At 37.6% G+C, this 20,177-nt stretch overlaps 1 protein-coding gene across 8 annotated transcripts in view; it reads left to right on the top strand.

The window, feature by feature from the left end:
• FAM135A (family with sequence similarity 135 member A) overlaps window positions 1–20,177 on the top strand; it is a 124,870-nt gene that overhangs the window by 40,652 nt on the left and 64,041 nt on the right. For 5 of the 8 annotated variants that reach the window (XM_038395139.2, XM_038395142.2, XM_043510447.1 and 2 more), the window contains 6 exons: window positions 6,525–6,664; window positions 6,761–6,831; window positions 7,310–7,483; window positions 12,168–12,294; window positions 14,359–14,512; window positions 17,958–18,035. In XM_038395139.2, coding sequence (XP_038251067.1) covers window positions 6,525–6,664; window positions 6,761–6,831; window positions 7,310–7,483; window positions 12,168–12,294; window positions 14,359–14,512; window positions 17,958–18,035 — 744 coding nt within the window. The remainder of the gene's footprint in view (window positions 1–6,524; window positions 6,665–6,760; window positions 6,832–7,309; window positions 7,484–12,167; window positions 12,295–14,358; window positions 14,513–17,957; window positions 18,036–20,177) is intronic. The other 3 variants (XM_043510446.1, XM_043510444.1, XM_038395144.2) reach the window with 1 other exon arrangement.

The raw sequence follows: 20,177 nt of genomic DNA on the forward strand, positions 1-20,177 counted from the left end.
AGGTGCAGAGTCTGACTTCCTTTAAATTATTATAAGCTAAATGCCAGCAATGCTTCACATTCCTCAATTTGTAATTTTAAAAAAAAATCTGTAACAGTAACTGAGAATAAAAAGAAAAGGAGTACTTGTGGCACCTTAGAGACTAACAAATTTATTGGAGCATAAGCTTTCGTGAGCTATAGCTCACTTCGTCTCTTTTTGTGCTGACCTATGTAAATTACCTGCCTTGTTCATCTTCACAGAACTATTCATTGAAGCTGACCGTACACTCTATTATTGGAAATGATATGGGAGAAACAAATAAAATAGCTTGACTTTCAGATTTCATGTTGTGTTTGCAGGGTTGCCAGGTAGAAAGACATCTTTTTGCTTATAAAGTGAGCAAATTTAATGTGGACTCACTGAGAGACCTCAATCATCATGACTTTATTAAAAGTAACTAAGTAACTTTAAGTGGAACCACACTTGAAAGGGAAAATGTTCTGACATACTTATGAGATTAGAATTTTAGTCCATTTGTTTAAATAATTGTCATTGCCTTTATGTAATGCTATATACCGTAAATACTCGTTCATAAGCTGAATATTTTTGGTAAAAAAGTGATGCATCAAAGAGTGGGGATCGGCTTATAAATGGGTCTACACCAAAATTTGATGATTTTAAACTCTATGAAATCATTGAATTGAATATCTAATACATTGTCATTTTGTTTACCTGGAGCATCTGCAGGCATGGCGCACTACTTCCCGCAGCTCCCATTGGCTGGGAACGGCGAACCGCGGCCACAGGGAGCTGAGAGGCTCCATGCCTGCAGACACTCCATGTAAACAAAACGTCCCGACCTGCCAGCGGCTTACCCTGACGGGCTAGGAACCAAAGTTTGCCAACCCCTGAAATACAGGGTCAGCTTATGAAAGGGTCATACAGTTTTTACTATTATCACCTATCCATCTTGGCTTATAAACGAATGGGCTAATGAACAAGTATATATGGTATATTAAATTGTTTTAATGAAAAGGAATTGATTGCCCCTGATGTAAACCTTGAAAATCAAGAGTACAACATAGATCTTAAGTGGGGAAGAGGATCCAAGGTAGCCCTTCTGACATCACTTTTAACAATACCATCTAAATAGCTATTTCCTAAAGTCTCCTTCTCCACACCTGGTCCCAGTCTCTTTTTCCAGTCAGTCTGTCTCCCCTCCTCCATCTCCTTGCCAATCTGTGTTGCCCAGTCTCCTTGCGAAACAAGTCCCAGCCTTCCTCCCGTGCAACCCTGCTCCCAGTCCCAGCCTCTTTGCCCAGCCAGTTCCAGTCTTCTCCCCACCTAACTCCCAGTGCCAGTTTCCCACTCCCTCCCCAACAGCTTTTAGTCCCAGTCCCTCCACCCACCCAACCTCAGGCTCCCTGACCCAATCTAATGCCTTTCTCTTCTTCACCCCACCTCCCCACTCCAGCTCTTGTCAGCTGAATCAGGCAGCAATCCTCCTCCATGCTTGCTTGAGTGTAAGCAAGGGGATCACTGAAAGCTTAGGGGAGATAGGCTTCCTGCTTTCAGTTCCAGTTCTCTGATCGAGCCTAGCCTACCGCCTACAGCTCCATTTTCAGGGAAGGTCTGGCTCAGCCCTAGGCTGCTGGACTCTTCAGGGAAGTTTGTTCTGAAGCTCTAGCTACTCTCTACTGAGCACATACAAACTGCAGTTTTTCCATACACTTATAACTTGGCCAAATCTGGGTGGATTTTCACAGGAATGGCAAAAGGCACATCACTGGCATATACACATACACTCTCACATAAAAAAGCTTCCCCTCCCTAACTGAACCTGGCCAAATTTCAGATCTCTGCTCCAAAGCATGGGGGTGCTGAATCTTCTCAAAGAAAAGGTTGCCTGAATTTAATATGCACAAAACAATGTAATTTCTTTAACCTCATTCTTGCAAATAATCGAATCATTATTGCTGAAATTTCCCAAAACAGTTCAGCCTGAGGCTGACAATCAGCTTGTAAAATTTCAGCCCAAATGGTTAAAGTTGGACAAAATTATAAGCAATTGTAAATAGGTTTTGCAATAGGAAGTATGAGGCAACCTTAATAGGTGTTGCTACCTCTGCTTATCATTATAAATGGGCACTATTAATAGATTTTAAACTCAGAGGGGATTATTGTGCTCATCTAGTCTAATCTCCTGCATAAAACAAGCCTGAGGATTTCCTTGAATTAATTCCTGCTTTAAGTTCAGTAGCTTTGGTTTAACTGGAACATGTCTTTTAGAAAAAATATCGAATCTTGATAAAAATTTATGGTGATGGAGAATCCACCAGAACCCTTGGTAAATTGTTCCAATGATTAATTACACCCACTGTTAAAAATGTCCACCTTATTTCTATCTGAATTTGTTTAACTTTAACTTACAGCCATTGGATCTCATTATAACTTCCTTTGCTACAATGAAAAGCCCTCTTATATTAAATTTCTTTTCCCAAAATATCTTCTGAAGGGGTGATTTGATCACAGAGTGGAAAAGTCTCTTTGATGAGCTAAATAGATTGAGCTCCTTGCATCTGTCACTGTAAGGCAGGTTCTCTGATCTTTTAATCATTCTCGTGGCTCTTCTCTGAACCGTTCCCAATTTACCAACATCCTTCATGAATTTTGGACACAATATTCGAGTAGAAATAGCACCAGTGCTGAAGACACAGGTAATATAATCTCCCTACTTTTACTTAAGCTTCGCTTGTACATTCAAAGATTTCGTTAGCCTTTTTGGCCACAGCATCATTCTGGGAGCTCATGTTCAGTTGATTATCCTCATAACCCCCAGAGTTGCTGCTTCCCATGTTGAATCCCCTATACTGTAACTATGCCCATGTTCTTTGTTCCTAAATGTCTGACCTTATATTTGGCTGTATTGAAATGCATATTGTTTGCTTGCTGTAAGGTATTTACCATCCTGATTTTACAGAGGTGATTCTTTTTACTTTTTCTTTCTATTAAAATTCTTCTTTTAAGAATCTGATTGTTTTTTCATTGTTCTTAAGATCCACGGGTTTGGGTCTGTGTTCACCTATGCAAATTGGTGAGGATTTTTATCAAGCCTTCCCCAGGAAAGGGGGTATAAGGGTTGGGAGGATTTTGCGGGGAAAGACTTTTCCAAACGGGCTCTTTCCCAGTTATATACCAGTTAGACTTTTGGTGGTGGCAGCGATAAAGTCCAGGGACAAAAGGTAAAATAGTTAGTACCTTGGGGAAGTTTTAACCTAAGCTGGTAAAAATAAGCTTAGAAGGTTTTTCATGCAGGTCCCCACATCTGTACCCTAGAGTTCAGAGTGGGGAAGGAACCTTGACAGGGTCTCACTCACAATCACTGCTCTTTGAGTTTGATTTTATTTATTTATTTATTTATTTTATTTAACGGAGAGGAATGAGGAGAGGGAACTGTCCCAGTCATGTAAGTGTAAGGCAGGATGATGCAGTAGACGATGCTTTCATAGGCCCTACTTGATAACTGGGCTTGAGGAATCAGCCCAAAAGGACTCTTCACAGGAATGTGTGTTTGTAACAGAATGGCTTGCCAGGGGGCTGGAGATCCTGGGACTAAGCCAGCCCTGATTACAAGATGAGCCCCCCATAAGTGAAATCAGGGGATTCTAATAGAAAAGGTAGCAGGAAGCTGCAAGGGAGTGTGGTTGAGAGAGTAACTGAAACTGCCAAAGGCTGGAAACCTGACAGTAAGCTGTGGAAGTTCATAAGAAAGCTCTCAAGGCAGGGAACCCCATGAGAGACCCTGCAGTGGCATGTCTGAAAAGGCCTCTGGAGAAGGATACACGCCAGACAAGAGGTACTGGGAAGCAGGGATGTAAATATCATTTTAAAAGTTAACCGTTTAAACAATTAAAAAAATTTGTTTAAGCAGTTGACCGATCAAAGGGCTGGCTGGCACCACTGGGGCTCGATTTGATCTCCTGGAGGCTACTGGGGAGAATTTAGGCTGCTAAAAGTCTGGCAGCGCAGCGGGGCTAAGGCAGGCTCCCTACCTGCCCTGACTCTGTGCGGCTCCAGGAAGTGGCCAGCATGTCCCTGTGGCCCCTTGGCACAGGTGGGCCCAGGGAGTCTCTGCACGATACTCCCACTCCCAGCGCCGACTCGCAGCTCCCATTGGCCGGGAACGGGGAACCACGGCCAATGGAAGCTACGGGGCCGGCGCCTGTGGGTGAGGGCAGCGTGTGGAGCTGCCTGGCTGCCCCTGAGCCTAGGAGCTGCTGCTGGACATGCCACCGCTTCCAGGAGCCGCCCAAGGTAAGCACCTCACAGCCGGAGCCTGCATCCTGAACCCCTCCTGTCCCCTAACCCCCTGCCCCAGACCTGAATCCCCTCCTGCACCCAAACTCCCTCCCAGAGTCCGCACCCCCTCCTGTAACCCAGCCCTGAGTCCCCTCCTGCACCGAACTCCCTCCCAGAGCCAGCACCCCCTTCTGCACCCCAACCCCCTACCCCAGGCTTAGCCCGGAGCCCCCTCCCACACTCAGAACCCCTCAGCCTCAGCCCAGAGCCCGCACCCCCTCCTGTATCTCAACCCCCCGCCTGGTGAAAGCGACTTCGGGCCACGAGGTACTACATTGTGTTTGTCCACATGTGGACTTTAAAGATTCTTCTTTGCTGATTGCTGGTCTGCCTTGAAAGAACCTATTCTTTCTCACCACCAAAGTCATGTAAGCTCAGTGAATGTTCGCGTTATTCTCCTGTACCATTCTGGATTGGTGCAGTCTATAAAAGGGACAAGATTTGGGCAGCTCTGTAAAGCTGAAAATGTGATTCTTTGTGAAGTCATTGTCAAAGGTGACTATCCCTTGGGATTGACAGGATGCAGCTTGTATAGCTGTTTAGTCCAAGAGGCATGCAGAGAGCTTGCACGGCAGGAGACAGAGAACTTGAATTTGAGTTGGATAGTGCTCATAGCAATCATAAATGTAACCTGAGTATGTAGATTAAAAAGACTCCAATGAACTAATACTTATATTTGCTTCTAGTTCCTGATAGATTGCAAAAGGCAAAACTAAAATGTTATGAGGATTATAGAAGGGCATTGTCTGCCACATTTACAGAATCTAGAAGTGGAAAACATCTATTAGGATATTGCCCTGTCTGCCCGTTGAGGATTGTTCCTTATAGTTATAGTATAGTATATACTGCATAGTAGTGCTCTCACTCTTATTTTGCCTACTCTAGTTTTAAGTGTATTTCCTTGGACATTATTCACTAGGCTAATGCATTTCACTGTCAGTAAATATTTGCTTTTAAAATTGTATCTCATTTACTCCTAGCTGTTTGCTGGATGAATCCTCTACATTTTGGTGGTCACACCCTTCAAATACTTGTAGACTAGTCATTACTTACCCAATTTTTTAAATCTTTCCTGTCAAGTCAGTCTCTCCACTTCTCTAACCATTCTTACCATATTTCTGTTCACTCATTTTCTTCAATCCATCCTGTCCTTAAAGTAAATGTGCCATATTGAACAAATATAAGGCTTGAATGTGATGTAATGTAGTCAGAGTAACGTGCACAGAACTGGAAGCCAAGAACACCTATGTTCTAATTCCAGATGATCCACTGATTCACTTGGTGGCTTTGGTCAAGTCAGTTAATCTCTGCCTGAATTTTGCCAACTCTAAAATGTGGGTAATATATAACTGTCTGATAGGATGTTGAGAGGACTGATTACTTAAAGTTTGTAAAACAATATGGAGATGAAAAATGCTACGTATCATTGTTTTGAAGATTCAGGAAATCTCAAAAAGAAAAGGAGTACTTGTGGCACCTTAGAGACTAACAAATTTATTAGAGCATAAGCTTTCGTGAGCTACAGCTCACTTCATCGGATGCATTTAATCTCAGAGTGCTTCTCATCATTACATTTCACTACCTTATTTCGTTTATTAGTTAGGCAAAAATAATGTAGGGCCCTCAATCCACTACGTTTTTGATCAGTAGTTACATATTTGTATATGATTGAAGAATTTAACTGTACTGTTTGTTTGATTTCCAATTTTTTTAAAAAAATCATGAGACTATTGGATTTTATATGGGAACAAAGAGGAAGTAATATATTTAACTGCCCTCTTCTCATTTTAATCACTTCGAAGCCAGTGCCACAAGAAGTAAAGCAACAAATACACTTGCATGTTACATTATATATATTTATATATGTGTGTGTGTGTGTATATATATATAATATTTCTTTTAAAAAAATGTGACTGCACTGTCTTACACCTTTGCTCAGTAACTCTGTAATCTGATTGCTGAAACCCACCATTCTTCCTGCAGTGTCCCCTCTCCTGGTTTTATTGGCTCACTTCATTGCATCATATCTGAAATTCTTTGAGATTGGAACTTTGGCTGCTGTACGGTGTCTAGCATACATTTGGATACTGTAAAATAATAATAGATTTCAAAGTAGAACAAAAGAATATTTTCATTATCTGCACTGTATTCTTTTAAAACTTCTATGTCTGCTTGATTTTCAGGTGCTGATCTTGCCTTTCCAGCTTCAGTCCATGACAATGTAATTTGCAGTAAAACGTTTCAAATTCTTTACAAAAATGAGGAGGTTTCTGTGAATGATGTTATGATCTTCAAAATTAAAATGCTCTTAGATGAACGGAAGGTAATCTGCCATTCAAGTATATTTAACTATTCAGATCCTTTAGGCATAATTTGCAAAATACTGAACATAATTATCATGTTTTTAACTCCTTTTCAGATTGAAGAATCCCTTAATGAAATGACTTTCCTGCTATCCTTAGATCTACACTTCACAGACACAGATTATTCGTAAATTTAAAAATAATACTTTATTTTATAATATTTTATTAAATAATTGAAATGCCTGTTAACTGCTTTTTTAAAATTGAGAGATTAAAATTATAATATCGTACATACAAAATATTGCTGAAACATTTTTAAAATCTAGAATGCTTAATTTATTTTAAATCAGCTATTCATATATTAGAAGTTTATTTATGTGGGCAAAAAAATCTGGGTCATCTCTTGAGACAGGTTGCAGACTTTAATTACTGCGTTCCTTGTTGTTTACCTATTCATCCTGCTGTTCCCTTTTAGAGATGTAATTATATTTATACATGATATAGTATAAAACAATACTATATTTTATATATTAAAGTTATTGAAAACCAATATGGGTATGGCCTTGTGTTGTTTAAATAATGGGTTGCTGTTTCTTGTATTGGGGATTTTATGATTGGATAACTTAAAACATTGTTCCAGTAATTATACTTTTTTTTTTCCCAAGGCCAGATGACCTGAGCACACTGCAACTAATTAGTAGCCGAACTTTAAAGTTGCACTTTAGCTTACACCAGGGCCTTCATCACTACGTCAATGTTATGTTTGATTACTTCCACCTCTCTGTCATATCTGCTACAATACATGCTTCTTTGGTTGCTCTACACCAGCCATTGATAAGGTAATATCCCATTAATAAGTTTCAATTAATGTATTGGATTATTAGTTATTGTAACTTACTTGAGAGTTTTGGTGAGAATGGATGTAATATTTAGAGTAAAGTTTATGTATATGATGTATTGTGCTTTATGATGTTTTACATTAGAAGCTGTTTTGGTGTTTTTTTTTGTTTTTTTCCCCCTAAAACTGTGAAATTTTGAGTTCTATTTTGTGTAGAATAAAAGGAGTGCAGGTGGTAAAAGACAGATAACTGCAATAATTGAATACACCCAAGCAAAAAGAAGTAGACAGCAAGCAATATCACCCTCTGCTAGTGTTCATACAATCTGTAGTTAGGATGAGGTGATCTCTATTCATTTTATTTATCTTTTTTATCCATGGATTGAACTGAGCTGACTCTCAGCGGTTTGTTGAGATAGTACTCTTTCCTGATTTCTACACTTTGTACTCCAGAATCTGCTTTCATTTTTCTTTATTACATCTCTATCCTTTGTAGATGTGACTAAAAGCTATATAATGTGAACACAGTATAACCAGTATGGTAATGTCTTTTGACTGTACAGGCAGCTTGAAAAAGAAGCTGAGTAAACTTCCATTGATTATTTAAATGCATTGGTAACTCTTAAGCATAGTGATGACACTATCCACATCAGCTTTAACTATTACATAGATTATCAGAGGATATGCCAGAAAGAAGAGGGATAACCCTGTTATGAATTTGAGCATAGTTTACTGCATGTGATACTTCATTTTGTCCTGGAGGAGCTTAGTTCGTGGACAGAGCTTGGTAGAGTAACACCACTTTTTCCCCCCACAGTGTTACGTTGTAATTATTTTTGAAGGAAGACACTGAAGAATAATGAATAAGGGAGTATGTGGGCTTGTACATTCTCATTCTAGCAGGGTTTGGAGTGACCGTGAATTTGGTGGTATGCTCTACTGGTACCTTTCTGATAGCCTTACCAGTCAGTATGTGTTGAATTAAAGTGTTTATTTAAGAGTTTCTTTCTTGTATTTACATGCCCATATGAAACTTACATTGCAGTAATCTAACTGATGGAGCTTTAAAAGTGTTGTGTTGTGTTAGGTTGTCTGAAGCAATGGAAAAACTTACAAACAAACCTTTTTTTAAAGTAGTATATATATTTATGCAAACTAAATGAATAATGCCAAATTAAGAAAACAACCATCTATTCCTCTTCCCCCCCACCCCCACACACAAATAAGCAATATCGTGCTCTGTAGCCTACATTTATATTCTACATTTGTACTAATGTGACTCATCAACAAAAATAGGACTCAACTGAGCAGCTTTTACCATTATTGCAGTAATAGAACCTACTGCATGGTTTTATTTGAATATTTATTATTTGTATTACAGAAGTACCTAGATGTCCCGAATGAGAGCAGCGTCTTATTGTGCTTGATGCTGTACATATACATTTTAAGAGACTATATCTCACCCTTTGTCCTGTCTATTTAGAAGGAAAGTATTGTTCTCCCTGCCATTACAAAGATCAGAACTGGGGAAAGAAACGTTAAGGGTATGTCTATACTGCACACTCCTTACAGCAATGTGTAGAGTACATACTCTGCATGTCCCTCTAGAATGGTTGTAAATAGAAATATAGACAGTGATACACTGCTTGTGTGAATAAAGACATACCAGAACCCTTCAGGTATGTACCCTACATGGTTCTCTATACTCTCAACCAGTGCCTCTCCTGTGTACCCTGCTATTTTTAGCTATGTAGTATCGTGCTTCTTCCCCACTGTGGGAATCTTTCCCCACTGCCAGAATCTCTCTTTGTGTTGGGGAAAGGCTCTGACAGCTCCCTGCTTCCAGAGCCTTTCTCTGCTTCAGGGAGCTGCCAGACCCTTCCCCTGCTACCTCCCCATTGCCAAAGACCTTCCCACAGTGTGGATGCAGCTTGTTTTTCATTCTGGCATGTAGCTACAAATACAGTAACTCCTCGCTTAACGTTGTAGTTATGTTCCTGAAAATGATACTTTAAGCAAAACAATGTTAAGCGAATCCAATTTCCCCATAAGAATTAATATAAATGGGGGGGTTCGCTTCCAGGGAATTTTTTTTCACCAGACAAAAAAATACATACGTACATATATACATACATACACACACAGTATATGATTTAAATAAACGATTTAATAGTGTACACAGTAATGATGATTGTGAAGCTTGGTTGAGCTGGTGAAGTCAGAGGGCGGGATATTTCCCAGGGAATGCCTTGCTGCTAAATGATGAACTAGCACTTGGCTGAGCCCTCAAGGGTTAACACATTGTTGTTAATATAGCCTCACACACTACAAGGCAGCTCAAATGGAGGGAGGAAACACAATAGATGCATGGCAGTGGCCACAAACATTCCCTAAGGAAACTGAACAAGATGAAGAACCCACACTATCCCACTGGAACACATCACTCCCTCCACTTTCCAAAGTGCTGGGTGGTGCATGTGTGTGTGAGACAGAGACCCACACAGTGTGTGTGTGTGTGTGTGTGTGTGTGTGTGTGTGAGAGAGAGACACACACACTCTGACCCCACTCTAAGTACACTGCCTTTTTAAGTAGATCAGCAAGTTGAGACTACAGTTGCTGCCAGCAAGCTCCCTCTGTCCTGAGCCCTGTCATGTCCTCCCTGCTGCTCTGTGGAGATGGGGTCCAGGAGTAGGGGGAGAGGGATACTTTGACATCAGCACCCCTCTTCCCCCCCACCCCTTGCACAGCAAGCAGGAGGCTCCCGGGAGCAGCTTCAAGGCAGGGGACAGGAGCAGCACACGGCAGTGGTGGGAGAGACATCAGAACTGCCCGGCAATTGATAGCCTGCTAGGCGGCTGCCACACAGGGAACTTAGGGGAGCTGATGGGGGGCTGCCAGCCCACCTTGGTTCCAAGCCCCCACCAGCTAGCTGCAACGGGCTGCTCTTCCTGCAAGCAGTGGACAAAGCAGGTGGCAGCCAAACAATGTTATAACGGAGTGTTGCACAACTTTAAACGAGCATGTTCCCTAATTGATCAGTGACATAACAACATTAAGCGGGAGGACCTTAAGTGAGGAGTTACTTTACCCTGCTCTCTGGCACCCATGGTGTGCAGTGTAGACATAGCCTTAGTGACCAACTCTCACAGAAAGTGTGCGACAGAGCTTGGGAATTGAACCCAAATGACCAAAATCTCAGAGCAGCATCTTAACGACAAGATCATCCTTCTTTTACCTGTCTCCTTTTTAGAATATACATTTTGTCTGTGACACTGACTACATCTGCTTTATTAGTTTTACAGTACAAGTCAACAATGGTGCTGAGTCTGGGACTAACTCAGAAACAACGTTGAAGCTCATTTTTATGCAGTTCTTTAAGTAAATAAATTATGTCAATATTTTTGACCTTAATAAGTGACTGATACACTTTCTCTTGCAATACAGCCGTTTAGGCTACATACTAGTCGGAGAAAGTGGTGGCTCATCTGCTAGTGGGGCACTACTAGAAGAAGACTATTTGGTTCAAAAGCAAAAGCCAAAAGGATTAGCTGCTGACTATGGTTAACAGCCAATAGACAAGGAGATGCCTGCAGCAGCTGCAATTAGTGCACTTGCGGTTGCCGTCATTGCTGCCCTTGACCTTGTTTCTGGCCTTTTTCTTTGAGGTTCTTGTCACTGTCACAGTGGCATTAACATCTGCCCTGTCTTTTTATTGGTCATCTTTTGCCTAGTCTCCTAAATTTGTAGGAGTCAATAGACTCTGTATTCAAATACCTTCCCCAAGTTCTCTTAAACTGTTCCTCATATGGGGGTGGGGGAGAAATCACTAATTTTTTATGTTTACAGAACACATCAAAAATAAGTGTGGTGGGTGGAAAAACAAACAGCATTACATTAATAATATTGATTTTGTTATTTAAACAGCGATTTTTCTTTAAAGTATGTTTCTTTTCTTTCCTTCCAAATCTTCAAATACTCCATGCCAGCTCCTTCTCTTTCTCTGAACTCTTCCTCATGAGTTCCAATGCACAAAGTGCACTTGTAAATGTCAGTCCGCAAAATGATATTACAGGAAGGTGAATTTATTATTTAAGCTGCCTTAGCTGTGGTACATGAATTTCATGTTTGCTAGCAAAAGCTGTTCTTATTTGTATGTATGATGTTTTCAGAGAATCAGGGTAATAGTCTTCCATGACACCTTTATACAATACTGGCAAAAATTTTGAATTTGCTGGTGTTCTATATGTGCAAATTTTTCCTCCCAGTTCTGGCTCTGACAGTAGTGAATGGAGCAATTTAACTTTATATCTCAACTCAGTAAAATGTGAAAAGAGACACTAAAATGAAGTAGTAATTTTCATGTTGCTATAGTCGTCATTGGAGCAGAATGTTACCAGTTCACCCAGAAATATTTTTAAATACTTTTAAAAATCTGATCATCCAAGGTGTAATTTTTAATACTTTCAAGAAATTTTCAACAAACAAGCTTTGCAGTTGTTGTAAGAAGGGACTCAAAACCTGAACATCTTGATTCCCTCTGACTTTCATTAAAAACACAAATGATTTGTGTTAAGAATTTCTGCTACTATGATAAATAATTGTGGCATACACTCCTTATTACATGTATTCAGTTCACTTTGTGTTTATAATCAAGTGGATATTTTTCTCTATTTTTAAATGGCAGCTTTCCTCGTCCAGTGAAGAATACTTGGTTAAACAGGAACACACCAGCACAGAACAGGGACACTGTGATTCCTACTCTTGAAAGTGTGGTCTTCGGCAATAACTACACAAAACAATTATCAGCAGATGTAAGAATATTATCGATGACAGTTTTATTTATAATATTTCTGATGTTTATTAGGTAATAATTCTTTTTGAATTAATGGTATCGAAGGACAAACTTAATTAAAGGCACTTTACAATGCCTAGTGACATGACGAAAAGGGAAGAACTTTACCAAAGGACTGTGATGTATGTTTCAAGTTCCCTTTTATAGAAAACTTAAAATATTTAGTGTAGGACTGTTGATTAATTGCAGTTAACTCATGTGATTAACTCAAAAAAATTAATCACAATTTAAAAAATTAATTGCCATTATTTGCAGTTTTAATTGCACTGTTAAACAATAGAATACCAATTGAAATTTATTAAATATTTTGGTTTTTTCTACATTTTCAAATTTTTTTATTTCAATTACAACACAGAATACAAAGTGTACAGTACTCACTTTATATTATTTTTATTACAGATATTTGCAGTGTAAAAATGATAAACAAAAGAAATAGTATTTTTCTATTCACCTCATACAAGTACCACAGTGCATCTCTTTATCACAAAAGCGCAACTTACAAATGTAGATTTTTTTTTGGATACATAACTGCACTCAAAAACAAAACAATGTAAAATTTTAGAGCCTACAAGTCCACTCAGTCCTACTTATTGTTCAGCCAATCGCTAAGAGAAACAAGTTTATTTACATTTATGGGAGATAATTCTGTCCGCTTCTTATTTACAATGTCATCTGAAAGTGAGAACAGACATTCTCATGGCACTTTTGTAGCCGGCATTGCAAGATGTTTATGTGCCAGATATTCTAAACATTCATATGTTCCTTCATGCTTCGGCCACCATTCCAGAGGACATGCTTCCATGCTGATGATACTCGTTAAAAAATAAAGCATTAATTAAGTTTGTGACCGAACTCCTTGGTGGAGAATTGTATGTCTTATGCTCTGTGTTTTGCCTGCTTTCTGCCATATATTTCATGTTATAGCAGTCTCAGATGATAACTCTGCATGTTGTTCATTTTAAGTACACTTTCACTGCACATTTGACAAAATATAAGGTACCAATGTGAGATTTCTAAAGATAGCTACATCACTTGACCCAAGGTTTAAGAATCTGAAGTGCCTTCCAAAATCTGATTGGGACGGAGTGTGGAGCATGCTTTCAGAAGTCTTAAAAGAGCAACACTCCGATGTGAAAGCTACAGAACCCGAACCTCCAAAAAAAGAAAATCAACCTTCTGCTAGTGGCATCTGACTCATATGATAAAAATGAACATGTGTCGGTCTGCACTGCTTTGGATCGTTATCAAGCAGAACCCATCATCAGCATGGTTGAACCATGAAGGGACATATGAATCTTTAGCAAGTCAGGCACGTAAATATCTTGCAATGCTGGCTACAACAGTGCCATGTGAACGTCTGTTCTCACTTTCAGGTGACATTGTAAACAAGAAACAGGCAGCATTATCTCCTGCAAATGTAAACAAACTTGTTTGTCTGATCGATTGAAGAAGGAGAAGGACTGAGTGGACTTGTAAGCTCTAAAGTTTTTCATGGTTTTATTTTTGAATGCAGTTATTTTTGTATGTAATTCTACATTTGTAAGTTGCACTTTCATTATAAAGAGATTGCACTACAGTACTTGTTGTAAGTGAATTGAAAAATACTATTTCTTTGGTTTACAGTGCAAATATTTATAATAAAAATAAATATAAAGTGAGTACTGTACATTTTGTGTTTCATGTTGTAATTTAAATCAATATATTTGAAAATGTGGAAAACATCCAAAAATGTGTGTGTGTGTGTGTGTGTGTGTGTGTGTGTGTATATATATATATATATGGTATTCTTTATTGTTTAGCAGTACAATTAACCATGGTTAATTTTTTTTAATCACTTGACCGTCCTAATTTATTGTGTTTTATCTTTTTTGTGAGATGGCACTCCAGTGGAAATTGCAGGCCCATGGATGAGTTTGTTTCAGATGAGTTTGGGGTGGAGGATGATCTATAGAACATCTTTTTAGTTATTGTGCTAGTGCAATTTTATAGTATGTAATTAATATGTATACAAATCCTTTTTTAGGGTTGCAGTTTTGTGATTGCGGAGTCCTTCCTGAATCACGCCTACAATCTCCACTGTACACTTTGTGCCAGTTTGCTGCTTGCATTTAAAGGGTTACACAGTTATTTCATCATGGTAGCAAAGGAGCTCCCTTCCTCTCACCGAATAGAACTGGGTATGCTGAATACAATAAAATAAATCACTTTTATTTTCTATCACAAAGATATTTTCTGTCTTCTTGCTGTGCTCCTTAGAAAGGCCTGTTTTCTCTCCTTTCTTCTAGATTGAAATATAATTCATCTTATCCTTTGTACCTGTTGTGCACCTATTATTTTACTACTGGAATTGAAATGAGTCTTTTAGTAATGATCAAAAATATAACAAAAAAACCACTGCCATCAAGTTAATAAGATTAACAAACTGGCTTTACAGGATCTTAAATTATTTTCTTAAAGCTTTTTCAAATCAATACATTGGTACTAAAAATATTTGAAGCAAATCCCCACCTCAGTCTAAATGCTGTATTATGCCTATGTGCATGCTGTAAGGAAACATGATTGTTGTATATAAATAAGTTTAAAGTTTGATTCTAAAAAAAAAATCTAAATGCTGTAAGTTTTGATTTGAAAAGAACTTCATGGGGAAAACTTGAAAATGAGGCCTGAAGAAGAAATTATTTCTAAGCCAATTTTTTGTTTTTTAAAGGCTGGATGCTCTTAAATTGACATAAGTCTTATCTGAGACTTTGAAAGAACAGATTACGCTATGGACTAAATCTATGTAACTGAACAGTCAGTAAGATTAAGTTTAGTTTTGAGAGTAGCCACTTTCTCATCATGATTAAAATTGAACAGTTAAAGAACATATTTTGAATCAGTCACCTTTTGCATATGGAGCTAAGGAAATATTGCTTAAAAATATAGTTCTTCTAATAAGTCTGTTCTGCAATCAGAATTTACTTTAGTATATCTTTGTCTCTCAGGGGTGTGAAAAATCCATACCCGTGAGAGACATAGCTATACTGATCTAACCCCCAGTGTAGACAGAGCTAGTAGGTCCCTCTCAGGGAGGGAGATTACCTGCGCCAATGGGAGATCCTCTCCCATCGATGAGGCAATGTCTATGCTGTAGCATTTTAAGTGTAGACCTACTCTAACATGCAGGATTAGTACTAAGCTAATATCAGTTTTGAGTTGTGCAACCAAAAAGATGGCATAGGTGTAAAGGGATAATACATTGCGTTCTCAAGGACCACTAGAGTTTACATCAAGCACTTGTTCAACTTTGTGTTGAACATCAACATCAAAACTTTTTGGCTTTTAAAAAAAAAAGGGTGGGGGAGGGCATTTTGGAATTCATGAGTATTTTATTTGATAGGGGTTCACATTTCCACTACTGTTAATTTGCTTTGTCTTTTAACATTATAGGATGAGTAACCAGTAGGCATTTACCATGCAGGACTTCGAGACATGAAAAGTGTTGGCAAAAAATGAAAGAAAAGAATGTATTAATATGAGGAATAAATACAGTAGAACCTCAGAGTTACAGACAACAGAGTTATGAACTGATGGGTCAGCCACACACTTCATTTGGAACCGGAAGTACGCAGTCAGGCAGCAGCAGAGACAAAAGAAAAAAGAAGCAAACACAGTACAGTACTGAGTTAAATGTAAACTACCACATACACACGCGCACGCACATGCGCGCGCACACACACACACAAAGGAAAGCAGCATTTTTCTTCTGCATAGTAAAGTTTCAAAACTATATTAAGTCAATGTTCAGTTGTAAACTTTGGAAAGCACAACCATAACATTTTGTTCAGAGTTACGACCATTTCAGAGTTATGAACAACCTCCATTCCCATGATGTTTGTAACTCTGAAGTTCTACTGTAATCTGTTTGATATGGTGTCTCTTTTTCTGCATAAAAATTTATATTAATTAAAGTACCATTTACACTAGAAACTAGGCTTCCTATCATCAAGAACAGGAGCAGTGCTTTTAGTCACAGTACAAAGTATATTGTGTGCCAATTACTTTAATCCTCCTGTGGTGGGGAACACCCTTTTTATGTGAATAACTCAGCTTTTAGCAAGGAAACTCCTTATGTGCCAAATAGTATCTATTGGTTTTACTCTTTATGTAAAGATATGCTTAGAATACCAAAATTATTTAATTGAAACTCCAGATTGAACTCCTGAATGAATCACAGCTTTTTCTTCAATTCCCTAATACATCGTATAAAATAAAAAATATGTAATAAAATAGAAACCGGGATTTGAATAATACAACTGTAGAATATCATCCAAGGCCCATTGAAGTCAGTGGAAAGATTCCCATAGTCTTAAGTGGGTTGGGCTCATACTTACTTTCAGAATCTTAATTTACCTTTTAGAGTAGCAGCCGTGTTAATCTGTATTCGCAAAAAGAAAAGGAGGACTTGTGGCACCTTAGAGACTAACAAATTTATTTGAGCATAAACTTTTGTGAGCTACAGCTCACTTCATTGGATGCATTCCAATGAAGTGAGCTGTAGCTCACGAAAACTTATGCTCCAATAAATTTGTTAGTCTCTAAGGTGCCACAAGTCCTCCTTTTCTTTTTAATTTACCTTGAGATTCTGCAAGTTTGAACCAAAATAATCAAAAATAATATATTTAGTGCTTTGAAAATTGACTCATCTTCTATATATACTGTAAATTTATTGATAACATTTTCTATATTTTAATTTTTTTCTCAATCTTTACAGTTTAGTATGCTAATATCCTTTTTTCTTATCTGTGAATTTTTTTTCTGTTATTTCTGTTATATTGTATATGCTTAGATCTGGACTGTTTATATGACAACAGTGACTAAAGCGGTTTATACAGATACTAACATTTCTAACATTATTCACTTTTGCTTCTGGAAAATAACCAATACTGATAGCTAAGAACAAGGACTGTTTTCTTTAAAAACTAGCAATAATCAGAGACAACTGCACTTCTGTAAAAATAAACAAAAAACCTGCACACTAGATTTTCACATTCTATATTACATGTTTTATTTTTGCCATTTGTTGTTACTATTTATCTTGAGTTTTTACATGGTAAAGTATATTTTATATCTGAGATTCAAATAGGTTTTTTGGGGAAAAAACCCCAAATCCTTTTTAAATCTCATAAAAACTATTGTTATCCTTTGTTTTAAATAAAATGTCTTTATCTTGCTTTAATTTTGTTTCTTTTTATTCACTTAATTCTATGATGTACATTTTTATTCATTTAATAATGTTGATCTATATTTTTTTAAACAAATTGAATTTGCAACAGTATATGCAAAATACTGTTGGACTTTATAAATAAACTTAATTGTTAGCATTTGATCAATGTTCGTTTTTAAAAACCAAAACCAAAACAGGCATTAGGAAATTTCAAAAACAGCCTTAATGTACATCATGAGTAACACCTAATCTAGAAACTTTGCTAAAATTATATGCTTTAATGTTCTATTCTAATTGCACTAATTTCTAGGCTAGCAATAAACTTTCTTACTAACTTTAAGGCAAATATGCACAGATTGGAAAGAAAAAAAAAAGAGTATAGTAACTAGTCATCTGTGTGCAATCCTTATAACTAGCCAAGGCCAGCATGCAGGTCCTTTATGAACGCCTTCTCAGAAGAAAATATCCACGAACCCAGAGAGACGCCTATCTAGGTATGTTTTTAAAGCAGGTGATATAATCCCTTAGATTTTTATTATTAGTGCAGAGTATTTTTGTTTCAGGTTTAAGGAGAAGCAAAAAAAACTAAGGACTATATTCAACCCTGATGCAAGTGTGTGGAACTCCAGTGAGAACAGTGACTGGGCTAAATCTAGCACTGTATATCAGTGGAATGAGCTACCACTACTGATACTCAGTTTAGTTTCTTTCTGTTTAATGAAATAGAAGTGATTGAATACTTAAATGGCTTCAGCTGATTTGAAATCAAATAACTGGAGAAAACAAGAATTTCATTTAGCTTCATTAATTGCTACAACTTTAGATTTCTAAATGATAAAAATGAATGTAATTTCTTCCTGGGGCATCTTCCATGTCTCTGCTGGAGCCTCCCAACTTGTTTTCTCTTATTTCTAAACCAGCCAGTTCTCAAGGCTTAAATTGCAGCTGTTCTTTCTTTGGAGACTGTCAGCACTCTTCCATAATTAGCCAGGGGAGGATGATATTGTAGCACACTCCAGCTCAGAAGTGAGGAGAAAGAAACTGGTCCACAAATCAGTCGCAGGTCTCTTGCATGGCCGTGCAGAGACTTCTAGTAGGCCTAGCATAGACCAAGTATGACTCTGTTTTGTCTGGAATTTTTCACTGTTTTTTTTAACCAAAGAGCCAGCAAAATCGTATCAAATCATTGCTGGATGAACATTACTGATACAGAATATTTTATTTTATAAGGTGCTATGATTGAAGGTTAGTTATATTCAGTTAATTATAATATTACAGTTTCAGTTTCATCTTTCAACTTGTTCCTCAAAGTATTATAACTGGGATGTAAAATCAGTTTTGGGTTGCAGTTGACATGCACGGTAAACCTTCAGCGTGATGATGGTTGAATAAGCCATATACTTTTTTTCACAAGTAACTGAATTTGCATGGTCCCACACACAACTGAAAATGTATCTCAGATGACAAATTTTCATTTAAGCTGTTGGGAGAAGGGGATAATTATCTTTATCAGCTATTTAGATTATAGGAGTGTATGTAATTGTTTTTAATTGCTATTTTTACTAGTTTCTGACAATTTGCATTACTACAAATTGAAAGCTTGATTTCTCAAAACGAAATAGGCTTTTAGTTATTAGTTAGTTAGTTAGATTAGGTCATTTGGTTATTATTAGGTTATTATATAATAATTATTATTATAATTACATTATTATTATTATTATTAGTCATTAGGTTAGATTTAGTTAGATTAGGTCATTTGGTGTTACTTTCAAGCTTTTTTGAAAATATGTAATTTAAATACATTTTACCCAAAACATTATAAGAAGTCCATTAATATAAATTAAGTAAATGTTTGTCATTCTATAAATATTAAATATATCCTAAATTTTTTATAACAGGAGGTTTTGTGTTAACTCGTATGTTTCCATGAGAAAATGTATTTCCCCACTTGTCCTTCATTTTTATGATATTGCAATGTTTCAAAAATGGAATTAACCATACAAATTGAACGCAAAAATTAATTTTGAGGGTATATTATGCCATTCTTATTCATACAGCCTGAGGTAAGATGGCAGAATGTTCCCTAAATTACTAAAAAAAGAAAAGGAGTACTTGTGGCACCTTAGAGACTAACAAATTTATTAGAGCATAAGCTTTCATGAGCTACAGCTCACTTCATCGGATGCATTTGGTGGAAAAAACAGAGCATCCGATGAAGTGAGCTGTAGCTCACGAAAGCTTATGCTCTAATAAATTTGTTAGTCTCTAAGGTGCCACAAGTACTCCTTTTCTTTTTGCGAATACAACTAACACGGCTGCTACTCTGAAACCCTAAATTACTGTTTGTATACAGATTTGTCTAGGGTAGTTATCTGGTATTCCATTTTTTGAAATACCTACAATATCATAAAAATCAAGGACAACTGAGGAAATAAATTATCTCCTGGCAATATAAATCAGTGAGACTATTGAGGGCTTGTCTACATTACCCACAGGATCGATGGGCAGCGATCGATCCAATGGGGGTCGATATATTGCATCTAGTCTAGATGCAATAAATTGACCGCCGAGCGCTCTCCCATCGACTCCGGCACTCCACCAGAGCAAGAGGCGAAGGCGGAGTTGATGGGAGAGCG

This window comes from Dermochelys coriacea, chromosome 3 (assembly GCF_009764565.3).
Source record: "Dermochelys coriacea isolate rDerCor1 chromosome 3, rDerCor1.pri.v4, whole genome shotgun sequence".
Taxonomy (NCBI): Eukaryota; Metazoa; Chordata; order Testudines; family Dermochelyidae; genus Dermochelys; species Dermochelys coriacea.